We start from the raw sequence: 11,327 nt of genomic DNA on the forward strand, positions 1-11,327 counted from the left end.
GAACCGATGACTTTTACTACGAAATGAATCAACCTTTGTAACAGATATTTGGTTCAATTATTTATCCCAGACTGCATATGCAGTAATAAATAATTATCCATTATTCTCTTTTGTTTTTCCATTTTTCTATTAAAAAACATGTAAACCATGTAAACTTTATTTAAACGGTTGATGGTTTATCCCTTGAGGTCCATGTGGCAGGGGTGAGGAGTGATTTAAATGGTTAGCAGCAGAAACATGTATATTTTTATTAAGATTTTTCTTTACTTTCATTGGGTTTTATGAATGTATGGTTGGAGTTAATGTTAATATGAATTATAAGCACTGGTCTTCGGGGGGGGGGGGGGGGGGGGGGGGGGGCTTCTATGGTCACTCCTGGCCCCCTTTGGGGGCGCCACTGTGTTAATTAAGAAAATGAAACATAAAATTAGCATATTGATCAGAGGAAAATGTACCAGGTTAATTAAGTAGTGACAAACTTGAGGATGAATTCTGTTTTTTAGTCCAATTAAATCCTAGCGTTCAGTCAGAAAACCTGGAGAGCTGCCTGACTAAAGGTGTCAACAACAAGAAAAACATTTGCACAATCCAGATAATTGCTTCTTTTTTCACAATAAAATCCAGTTTCCTTCAAGGACAAATTCCAGGTCGTAAGTATCTGAAAAAGTCCATGTAGAACCTAAACATGTTGATTTAAAAATTACTTGTCTTCGTGCTATGAGGACGACCTGACTGTAGATGACTGTTGAGTGAATAACCTGTGTGGACATCAGCTCCCATTCAGAAGGAACCAGTAAAAACATGCAGAGGATCCAGGAGCTGCTCACTTTATCTCCAAACAGTGGCGTGGACTCCATGGGCTGAACACAGTTTGTTGATTCTAAATGTTGATTCCACCCTTTATAGGGCACTCATTTAAATACCCCGAGGTGTTATTGTGGAATTTAAAAGTTTATTTCTGTTGTTAAAATTTTTAAATAAATTATTTTTATGCAGAAAATTACAGAAAACGAAATGCTCAAATATGGACGCTGGCCCTGTTCTAGTAAAAGAAATCCCAAAATTAAAAAAAACACCAATGAAATAAATAAATATTAAATTAGAATCATTTAAATAATTGTAAGACACTTTAGAACATTATTTCATTGTAAAATATTACAGAATATATCACAATCATCATACAATATATTATATTTTATATAAAAATGGATTACTGTTAAATATTTTTGAAAGTTATTGGACAAAATCTAGAATTTCTGATCAGATATGGAATATTAGAATATTTTAGAATGCTATCTGTCTCAAAATTATCTTCCTGGTCACAAAGTTGGCTGAAACATTGACTGCAAATTATATTAATTATTAAAAGTATTCTTACTTTTAACGTGATTATGAAGATTATATAAAATGCCTCCCTACACATTCCAGGGTGGCCTTTTATTGTAGGCAGTCTAAGGTACACCTGTGCACTACTCACGATGTCAGATCAGCATCTTGATGTGGCACACCTGTGAGGTGGGATGGATTATTTCAGCAAAGCACAGGTGCTCACTATCACACATTTAGACTGATTTGTGAACAATGTTTGAGAGAAATGGTGATATTGTGTAACTGGAATGAATTTTAGATCTTTAAGTCCATGAAAAATGGGAGCAAAAACAAAAGTGTTGCGTTTATATTTTTGTTCTGTGTATATATATGTATATATGGACAATGGGTTTCCATAGACTCCAATAACACGTTTTTGAGGAAAAATGGGAGGTGGTCACCACCGCCATTTTGACCGTGTCACAGGTTCCGTCAAGCCCAGACAATTCCACAAAAGGGAAGAGAGGTGGAGCTGAGGGTGGGGCTGTAAGGCTGGGATCAAATGACGACACCCGGTCAAACTAGCTACAAGCTAACCTGAAGCTAACCCAAAGCTAACGCAGAGGTGGGAGCTAAGCTAATGGAGGTAGCTACCTAGCTACAACCAGAGCTAAATCTGTGGAAAACACCAGCGACCTGAAGCTCACACGGAGTTTGTGTGGAGGTTTGCAGCACTTTCTTATGAAAACTATCTTTCTGTGAATAAAAAAAGTATTAAATCGGTAAGTTTTTAAGTAATTTCCTTAATGAAAATATATTTTGCTTTGAGCAAGTTTTCAATATTTTTATCGTACCGCATTTTCCGGACTATAAGTCACTCCGGAGTATAAGTCGCACCAGCCATAAAATGTATAATGAAGAAGAAAAAAACATATATAAGTCGCACTGGACTATAAGTCGCATTTTGGGGGGAAATTTTATTATTTTTCTTACAAAATCTGAGACCAAGCATTTCACATTGCAAGACAGGTACCGGTAACAATAACAGAATAAACAACGTGGCGCAGCAGCGCGCCGCGGTCTCCAGCAGAAGATGGCGGTGTTTGAAACCCTCCCAGCGGGACAGAGGAGCTCATTCCTGGGTAGCGCACCACAGGCTGCAGCAGGTGATGGTGGGGCAGAGGAGCTGAAACCTGGGCCGGATCAGGTGCGCAACGGCGTGCAACAGGCTCCAGCAGGTGATGGCTGTGTGTTATTTATTCCCAGCGGGGCAGGGGAGCTCATTGTCCAGAGCCGGCCCGCAGCAGCGCGGTATTGCCTACATAATTTGGTTTATAAGTCGCTCCGGAGTATGAGTCGCAGGACTGGCCAGACTACGAAAATAGTGCGACTTATAGTCCGGAAAATACGATAGTTATTAGTATTTGAGATGAATTAGCAGGCTAAATACATTTCATATATTTCCAAAACGTAATACTTGTTTGTATCTTGTACAGCCAAGTAGCCTTTATTCTGGACTCAGTACAATTCACCAAAAGTAAAGAGACATTATACAGATGAAGTAAGCACAAGATAACTTACTGGAAGACACAGAATTATTATCATGAGAACCAGAACAAGACAGCCTGATAGCAGTCATGTGAAAATAAGAGTTAAAAAGTATGTATGTATAATAGAAATAAAAATATATTAGAATTAGTGTAACTCACTGTGATCCAAACAATAAATCAGCCATAGCTGATTAGCAATCATGAAATGAGGTCTGGGAGTTTTTAAGTTTCATTCTTTTATTACATTTTTTTCTTAGATCTGTTAAAAGGTCACCATGGCAGCCTGTGTGTCTCCAACATCAGCTACACAACGCAGCAAGTGTAAGTACCAAGTACCTGTCTTGACCACTTCATGAATGGTTTTATACTTTAAACAGCTAGGCCAAACCTGTTACTTTTTTCTCCATAGCTATTTGGATCATTGGAGACAGCTACGTAAGGCGCGGTGCCCAGAGAGCTGCAGAGACCCTCGGAGACAACCTTGGCTTCCCTGACGTCCATGTCTCCTGGTTCGGTTGGGGCGGACTGAGGTGGAAAGACCTTCTCCCCTTCTTTTTCCACTCCCTGCGAGGAAGAGCAGCTCCTGATGTCCTTCTCATCCACTGTGGCGGCAATGACATGGGGGTGGTCAGCAGTGTGAAGCTGGTGAACATGATGAAGGAGGACCTGCACCGGCTTCACCTTCTACACCCTCATATGATGATCATCATGTCGTCCATCACCCAAAGCTGTAGATGGAGGGCAGGTGTAAAATCTGCTAAAATTGAGAAGGCCAGGAGGTTTGTCAACAGTGTTATGGCTACATTTATTTCTAGCTTAAATGGTGCAGTTGTTGTGCATCCTCACATCAGACATGACGGTCCAGGGACATTTTTGTCAGACAAAGTTCATTTCACAAATAGGGGAAATTGTATTTTTTTAACTAATATTGCCAGTTGTCTTAATGGCCAGCTCCAAAAGCAGTGAAAGACTTCCAGGTGGGAAGACTTTACTGTTACAAAACTTTACTTGGTTTAAAAATCTTACTAAAATAAACCATAGAGGCTGCCGTATTGCAAAACCCAATCATACTTGTTATGTAAATATTAGCTTTGTAGATATTTGTAATATTATTTTACAAATAGATATTTGTGTGCAAACAAACCCAAATAATTTGTCAATCTTTATTGAAAAACAACAAAATACAGGTATACAGAAAGTGTGAGAAAACGATAATGTGAAAGTATTGCTCTTTAAATGTAATACTATTTATCTTTAAAAAGAAAAACTCTAAAAATGTCCTGTACAGCAACATGACAGGTGGTGGTCTGTCTGTCAGAATGTGCTGAACAGATTTGCTCTATCAAGAGGAGCATTTTGTGTACGGGGTTCCCCTTGAATAAAAATTTACATTATTGTAATATTGGTTTGGGTTATGTTTCGCTACATCAGCATGTAAATACTGAACCAATCTGGAATAAAGAGGGTTGATAGAGGATAAACAAGTAAATAAGAGAGAAAAATAAAAACAACTAGGAAATCAACATAAAAAACAGCAACCAGCTGCTGCACCTGTAAAGAAACATTTCTAAGAATCATCAAGAATACGAAGGATGAACAACTGTAAACATGTAAACAATGAACAACAAACATCAACAATCATGTGTTCGTGCGTGTGCTGGGATGTGAAGTGTGAGACCTCCAAGGATCAGGTGCACTCTTGAACCGCCCCAAGCACCAGGAAACCAGCAGCCACCACAGAGCACAGAACTAACTCAGACCACCTCCCAGACAGCCGAGCACCTTGCTACAGATAACTAAACAAGGCCACATCCAGAACCGGGCTGACACTGCTCATGGGCCACAGGACACGGGAATCACACAGCAATTCCACCTGAAACTGAATCATTAAAATTTGAATCAAATACAACTGTTGTTCAATATGACATAACTGTCATGATTATGAGACAGACTAAACAGACTTCAAACACCAGTGTTTACCTGCAGTCACACACCTGGCATGAATGAGTGAGGCATCTGCGTGGTAATTCAAATTGAATTTGAATGAAGGTAACTGGACTTCTTTGGTTTCATGAATATAGGAGGGTTGATCTTATTGTAGCTGTCTATTGTTGCTTGACAAGCAAAAACTGTCACCTGCAAAACACCTCCTCCCTACCTCCTCATGGTTTGTTTGCATCGTTAGCCTCTATTGTGTGGGAGTCGTGTTACTTTCTTGTAAATACGTATATAGTTTTTCTTCTTCGTTCTAGCATGACAGTTATAGTTATTACATTTTTTTCATATTATTGATATACTATTATTATATTGCAGCACAAACGTAGCACAAATGTTTGACACCAATTTTGTTAGATTTGAAGAAGGTGGGGGGGCCAACTTCACTCACGTGTCTGAAGGACTCTGCACAGGGGTTTCTTTGGAAGTAGGAATAGGAATAAAGTTATAGAGGTCAGCAGGTTAAAAATCAGCTTAAATTAATTTCACCATTAGAACTAAGGATGTTTTTTTTTGGTGTGAGATCACCAAAGATGATAGGATCTTTTAAATCTTACTTTCAGATAAGCTGATGACGTTCAGCAGCCGAAACTGGGGGTGGTGGCAGGAACTCAACCACAGAGAGAAAACGAATACCTGCTAGGAACAAAATAGAACAAACAAACTAAAAACCCCATACTGCTGGGATTCAACAATACAGCTTATCTGTGCAATAACATATCAAAATGATTTTAGTTTTAAGATAGTTTTTGGTTTTTTTCAATTTAACAATTTTGTTAATTTCTCTTTAAATGCCAAACGTTTTAGTTTAAAATGAATATTTTCATTCATCCCAATACACAAAGTTACACATTAAAGACTGACAAAAAATTAATTTGTTAATCAGAATAATTATCCATAGAATTAGCTATAAATTAATAACGTGATTGTTTCCCCATCTAAACAGCCCCAGTCACAGACAGTTCAAGGGAGGGGGAAATTTTTATCTTGTTACACAGCAATGTAACATCTGTATATTATACAGCTAATGCTTCAATTTTGTCAATCTTAATCAAAATATGGTGGTGAAGTGATGACTCTCAAAGTGTCCACTGCACAAGCGGGAGTGTGAATTGGGAGTCCAGCACTCTCTTCTTTGTTTGCTTACCCAAAGGTCAAGCCTCTCTGGATCACCTGGAGGAAAACTTCATACAAAGAACTACTTGGGTTTAAAATACTTAATAGCTGATCATGGCCTGTAGTAAACGGTCTAAAATTAGGATAAAGAGTAATACAAAATGCATACTTTATAAAAAAATATATAAAACCAAACACGAGTCTATCGCCTTGTTGGATAGGATATGAACCTTTTAATAATCAATTTTATTAACTAATTTCCATTTTATTAAACAGCACTAGTTCCCATGAGAACAGGACACCCGGTCGCGACTCTTTGTGGACAAATTCGTTATTTAGTCGATCCCCACCACCACTATTTTACAAATATGCAAAAAAAAAAAAAAAAAAAAAAAAAAAAAAAAACGGGCGAGTTTATCTGACGGCATACAGACTTCTGGAGTCTAACATCAAGCACTATCAACCAACTCACCAAGCTGCAGTATTTCTGTGGTCAGGTCTCTCTCCGAGTCCGAGAACTCCACAAGTGGTCAGCCCGCGCAGCAGACAGGCGCTGAAGCGGTCAGAGCTGCGCCGGGCTGACCGATGGGGAGAACCGGGTGGAAGGATGGAACACAGAAGTCTCCCTCCGAGAGCTCCACCAACATGTCATATTTCAACCCATTTTCATGTTAAATGCACTGGGTTTTACACCCATCGACATATACCCCATTAATTATTTTACCGTATTACATCTAAATTTCATGGTTAAACAGTACATGTTAAAATCTAAGCTCAGCTCGGCAGTGACCTAAAATACATAAATTTAATTTTACTTACCGAAAAAAATGAAGGGGAGACACATTGGACGCTCTATTAGTGCAATTAATACCACAGCAAGTCATTTTGTCCAACAATTGCACAAATAATATTAAAAAATGCACAAACGCTACAACTAATGGTCTAAGTTCAGAGACTAAAAAAATCGCGGAACAGTTTTCAGGCGAGACCGAAGCTGGGTCTGATGCTCATTAATTATACAGAATTTTAGGCTTTTAATACACTTAAACAGAAGAGTGACAACAACCCCCCCCCCCCCCCCCCCAAAACCCCCTTCCCCCCCCACCCCCACCCCCCCAGAGTTGTCATGAGTGTAAACTAGATCAATTAAACCAAAAACATGTTTTGGTACCAGGCTGTAAACATGTTTATTTCTGCTGTGAAATTGGTATTTTTAACATGGGAGTCAATGAGGATTTACTCGCTTCTGACACCAGCCCCTAGTGGATGAGGGTGGAACTGCAATTTATTTCACTTCCGCATTGGCCTCAATTTCAGACCCGCACTGTGGGGGCTTGGGATGAACCGATCTGCGAAGGGAGCTTACTTTCTTTTTGATGAAGGTACAACTACTCTATCTAGACGCTTTAAGGCTAGAAGTAGTTTAATGCAAAATTGCAACAATAGTCTAGAAGGAGTTAAATGAAGCACGATTTAGAAAAACGTTTCCATCGAGGTCACAACAACAATCTCTACCAGGACATCTCATTTAACTCAGACAAAAGACCTCAGTCTTGCAGCAGTCCTTACACCTAGGCTGAAGAAGATGATCACAGATGATGTGACATGCAAATGTGAATAATCTCCTTTTACTTTGTGATGAAAATGCAAAGACCAGACAGATGTAGAAGCTGTTTTATTGAAGGGATCACAGGAGGCGATTGTGTGAATATTAAGGAAAAGTGAAACATCCTTCTACTGCCTTATGTGCAGAGAGCAGAGAATTCATTCTACACATCGTAAAGAAAAACAGTGATAGGAGCGTTCAGAGCCATGTTGTGTATGATTTGTTTGGAGCAAACGTTTTCATCCTCATCATCCTCCACGAAGACGGAGAGGAAGCGTTGCTCCCAGGGCACCTCCTGAGTCTGCGAGGCCAGCACACGAAGGAAGCTGAACTCTTTCCTGAAGATGAACTTCTTATCCTCAGGAGCCACACTCTTCTCACCATCAGCACCATCAGCACCATCAGCAGCATCAGCAGCATCAGCAGCATCAGCACCATCAGCACCATCAGCAGCAGCAGCCTGGGTGGTGATGAAGGCATAGATCTCCTCAGCTTTTTCCATCACAAAAACGCGCACATTCCTTTTGCTGTAGTTGCTCATCTGGCAGGCGGTGCTGGTGTTTCCCATGTTGTGAAAGAACTGGTACGACTGGCCAGAACAACTGGGAGGATGTTATTTCAGAATATATTAAAAAAGGCACATTTCCATAAATCAGATAAGAAATTACATCCCTATTCTCATTTGAATTCTTGAAATCATCCTAGCTTTTCATTAGGTTTGCACAAAAGACATTTAGGCTCAAAGACGTATTTTCAGTAATAAAACATATACACACACCCTCATAATACATATGAATTAAACTTCTGTAATGTAACAAATGGGAATTATCAACAATACATTAAAGGATTTTAATATATTTTAAGAAAAGAGCTAAATAAGTTGCTCAATTATTTAATAAAATTAACAGTACAGGTCATCTCTTACCTGGTGATCCAGTAAAGGCAGCGAGCAGAAAGACAGTGTAGCTGTCTTGCTCCACCGAGCCCTCTTCTAATGGACACAGTCTGATAACATGCAAATATTTACTGGCGTCATCGAGTGACATGATGCATGTTCCAGTCACAAAGACACGTGTGGCTTATTTCACGCCCAAGTCAAAGTCTCATGTGCTGGCATGAAGTAACAACCCCAAACTTCACAAACAAAGACTGTATGCACCAATAGATACTACATTTGTTACAGATTTTCATTTTCTTTTGCATCGCCGGGTTTTGGTATCTCCCTTTAACAGCAGCAGCCCAGTGAGGCAGGAGTCCAGTTTCTCCTGTCTTCCAGCCGGGAACAGTTGCTAGACGTTTCCTGGGGCAGCCGAGTTGCGTGGCCGGCTGGCTTCCATACAAGGCTGTGGTCATGCTGGTCACCGGTAGGGCTCTCTGAGGGAGACCACAGAAACACTACAGCTCTTTGAGTTGATGCTGCTCCACTTTGGAGTCACTCGCTCGCTAAAAGTGCCCGGAAATCTCCTTTAGCTTCAGGTTAGCGTGTAGCTAATGTCCTACTGACCTCCGAATGTGGCTGAGGACTGGAGCATGAGCTCACGTAAGTGGCCAGGGTGCCTGGCTCTGATCGCGGCGGTCTGAGGCTCTGCTTGTAATTTAACAGTCCATATTACAGCTCCACAGACGACCAGCATGACTACACCCTTGCACGGAAGCCAGGCGGCTGCGCGGCTCGGCTCCTAGCTCAGTCTTAGCTTTGGGGGTTAGCTCATTTAGCTAGTAGCTACACTTGTTAATTTGCTGTCACCCTCACCCTCCCCACTCTCAGCTCCACCTCTTTTCCCAATTTTGGATTGTCTGGTGGTGACACGGTCAAGATGGCGGCCATCGGAACCGCCCATTTGGCTTCAAAAAAGCCACACAGCAAGCGGGTGTTCCATCTTCTTTACATGTGGTCATCGGCATTGACTGTTGCAGCAATAGACTGAAAAGAAAAGAGTAAAACTGAACCAACAAAATAATTAACAAAGCAATACGTCTGTTGGTTAACTGGTTATAATGGCCGGTGGTGCTGAAGAATACCCTCCAAATATATATTTTACAGATTATAATCTGGACTTTTTATAAAAGTTTTAAAAATACCAACATGAAAGAGCTTATTTAACCCCTTCTTATTGGAGGAATGGAGTTCATGTATAAAATATGTAAGCTAACGGCTAATCTAAATGCAACCAGGACCAAGGAGTACCAACGTCCCCCTTAAAACAGCTCCAGTATCCAAACTTTTAGAGCAAACATTTACTTTCAGCGTTGCATCACATGGTTTTAATGCACCTGTAGAGCCACATGTAAACAACCTCGGAACTCCATGTTAACAATGATGCGTTGCAGCTCTGATGGCATTGCTGACATTTAAAAAGTCATATTTGCATAAGAAGCTGTGAACTGTTAGAGACGGGAGCTGTTCTAAACCAGAAAAATACTAACTGGTCCTGGCTGCATTTGGACTAACTGTTAGCTCTTGGAGGACGTAAAAGCTATTTCTCCAAACGGAGGCTGTTGAATAAGCTACTTACAATTGAGAAGATGATTGTTTGTGTGTCCTTCCTTGTTTTTGGGTTGGCCTTTTGAGAGTCAGACATCTGTTCATTCACACACCTTCAGCACATATTACAATAAATTTACAACAGACAGGTAATTAAAGCGTTTTATCAGGGCCCAGTTGCCTGTAGACACCCATTTAGATATTGACCAGATAAAGATTTAGAACATTAAAAACAAAAAAGATTCACAAAAATCAACCCCAGCCTGCTATGTAATCAAAGAATTATCTACATGTGTGTACAAGTTTATTATTTTTCTTTTCATTTTCTCCATTAAAATGGAGACAGAATGCAACATTTTTGTTTTCTCATCAAGCTGATTCCAGATCTGCAGTCCTCTGCACACAGTGCTAAAGCTGCTACCTTTTAACTTTGGGTTTTCCCCAATAATTTGAATTTTGTTCCTGGTTGTGTAGGTGTGCGTAGAAAGGAAGATAGGAATCAGATTACACAGATTATGGTTGAGGATTGGGACAACATGAAACATTACTCATGTAGCTTTAAAATAAATGTATTCAGTGTGCCTCCGAGGATCAAAACGGTAAACGAGTCCATATGATGGTAAAGTAAATGGGACTTAAATAAGGGATGAGAGAGGCCTGTAGTTTTCATCATAGCTAGACCTCAACCATGAGAGACAAAATGAGCGGAAAAAGTCACATTGTCTGATTTTTAAATAATTTATTTGTAAGTCATGGAGGAAAATAAGTATTTAGTCAATAAGGAAAGTCCATTTCAGTACTTTGTTATATACCGTTTGTTGGCAATGAGATAAGTAAAAGGTTTTCTGTAAGTTTTAACAAGGTTTTCTCTGCTGCTGGTATTTTGGCCCATTCCTCCATGCAAATCTCCTCTACAGCAGTGATGTTTTGGGCTGTCGATAGGCAACATGGACTTTCCCCTCCAGAGGTTTTCTTTGGGGTTGAGACCTGGAGACTGGCTAGGCCACTCCAGGACTGTGAAATGCTTCTTACAAAACCACTCCTTCGTTACTCAGACCGTGCGTCATGCTGAAAGATCCAACCACGATTCATCTCCAGTGCCCTTGCTCATCCTCCTGAGACCCTCTGTCTACATTTGAGGACATTGGCTCCTTGCACTATAATATTTATTATCTTCAACTTAGACCTTTTTTTTTTATAATTTAGAAACATTTGATATTGAATTTAAGTTAATAAAGTCATTTATTTTTGGTTTTTCTAGGAAACC

General features: G+C 39.9%; 1 protein-coding gene across 1 annotated transcript; it reads right to left on the reverse strand.

Annotated features, from left to right (window-relative positions):
• Positions 1-7,627: 7,627 nt before the first annotated feature.
• On the reverse strand, positions 7,628-9,403 carry LOC139070255 (uncharacterized). The gene is made up of 5 exons (XM_070551985.1): positions 9,329-9,403; positions 9,080-9,160; positions 8,777-8,949; positions 8,501-8,566; positions 7,628-8,177 (listed from the first exon to the last, which is right to left on the reverse strand). The coding sequence occupies exons 1-5, from the start codon at positions 9,401-9,403 to the stop codon at positions 7,739-7,741; spliced, it is 834 nt and encodes a 277-aa protein (XP_070408086.1). The 3' UTR covers positions 7,628-7,738.
• Positions 9,404-11,327: the final 1,924 nt, after the last annotated feature.

The sequence above is a fragment of the Nothobranchius furzeri genome, chromosome 6, assembly GCF_043380555.1.
Source record: "Nothobranchius furzeri strain GRZ-AD chromosome 6, NfurGRZ-RIMD1, whole genome shotgun sequence".
Lineage (NCBI taxonomy): Eukaryota > Metazoa > Chordata > Actinopteri > Cyprinodontiformes > Nothobranchiidae > Nothobranchius > Nothobranchius furzeri.

What these genes read in the sequence shown, in the direction of transcription:
- LOC139070255 (XM_070551985.1), bottom strand. Translation starts at nt 9,403, where the DNA reads ATGGCCGCCATCTTGACCGTGTCACCACCAGACAATCCAAAATTGGGA. An exon ending in TGGAGCTGAGAGTGGGGAGG is followed by an intron (nt 9,161 to 9,328) that starts GTGAGGGTGACA and finishes AATTACAAGCAG; the next exon opens with AGCCTCAGACCGCCGCGATC. An exon ending in GTCCTCAGCCACATTCGGAG is followed by an intron (nt 8,950 to 9,079) that starts GTCAGTAGGACA and finishes GGTCTCCCTCAG; the next exon opens with AGAGCCCTACCGGTGACCAG.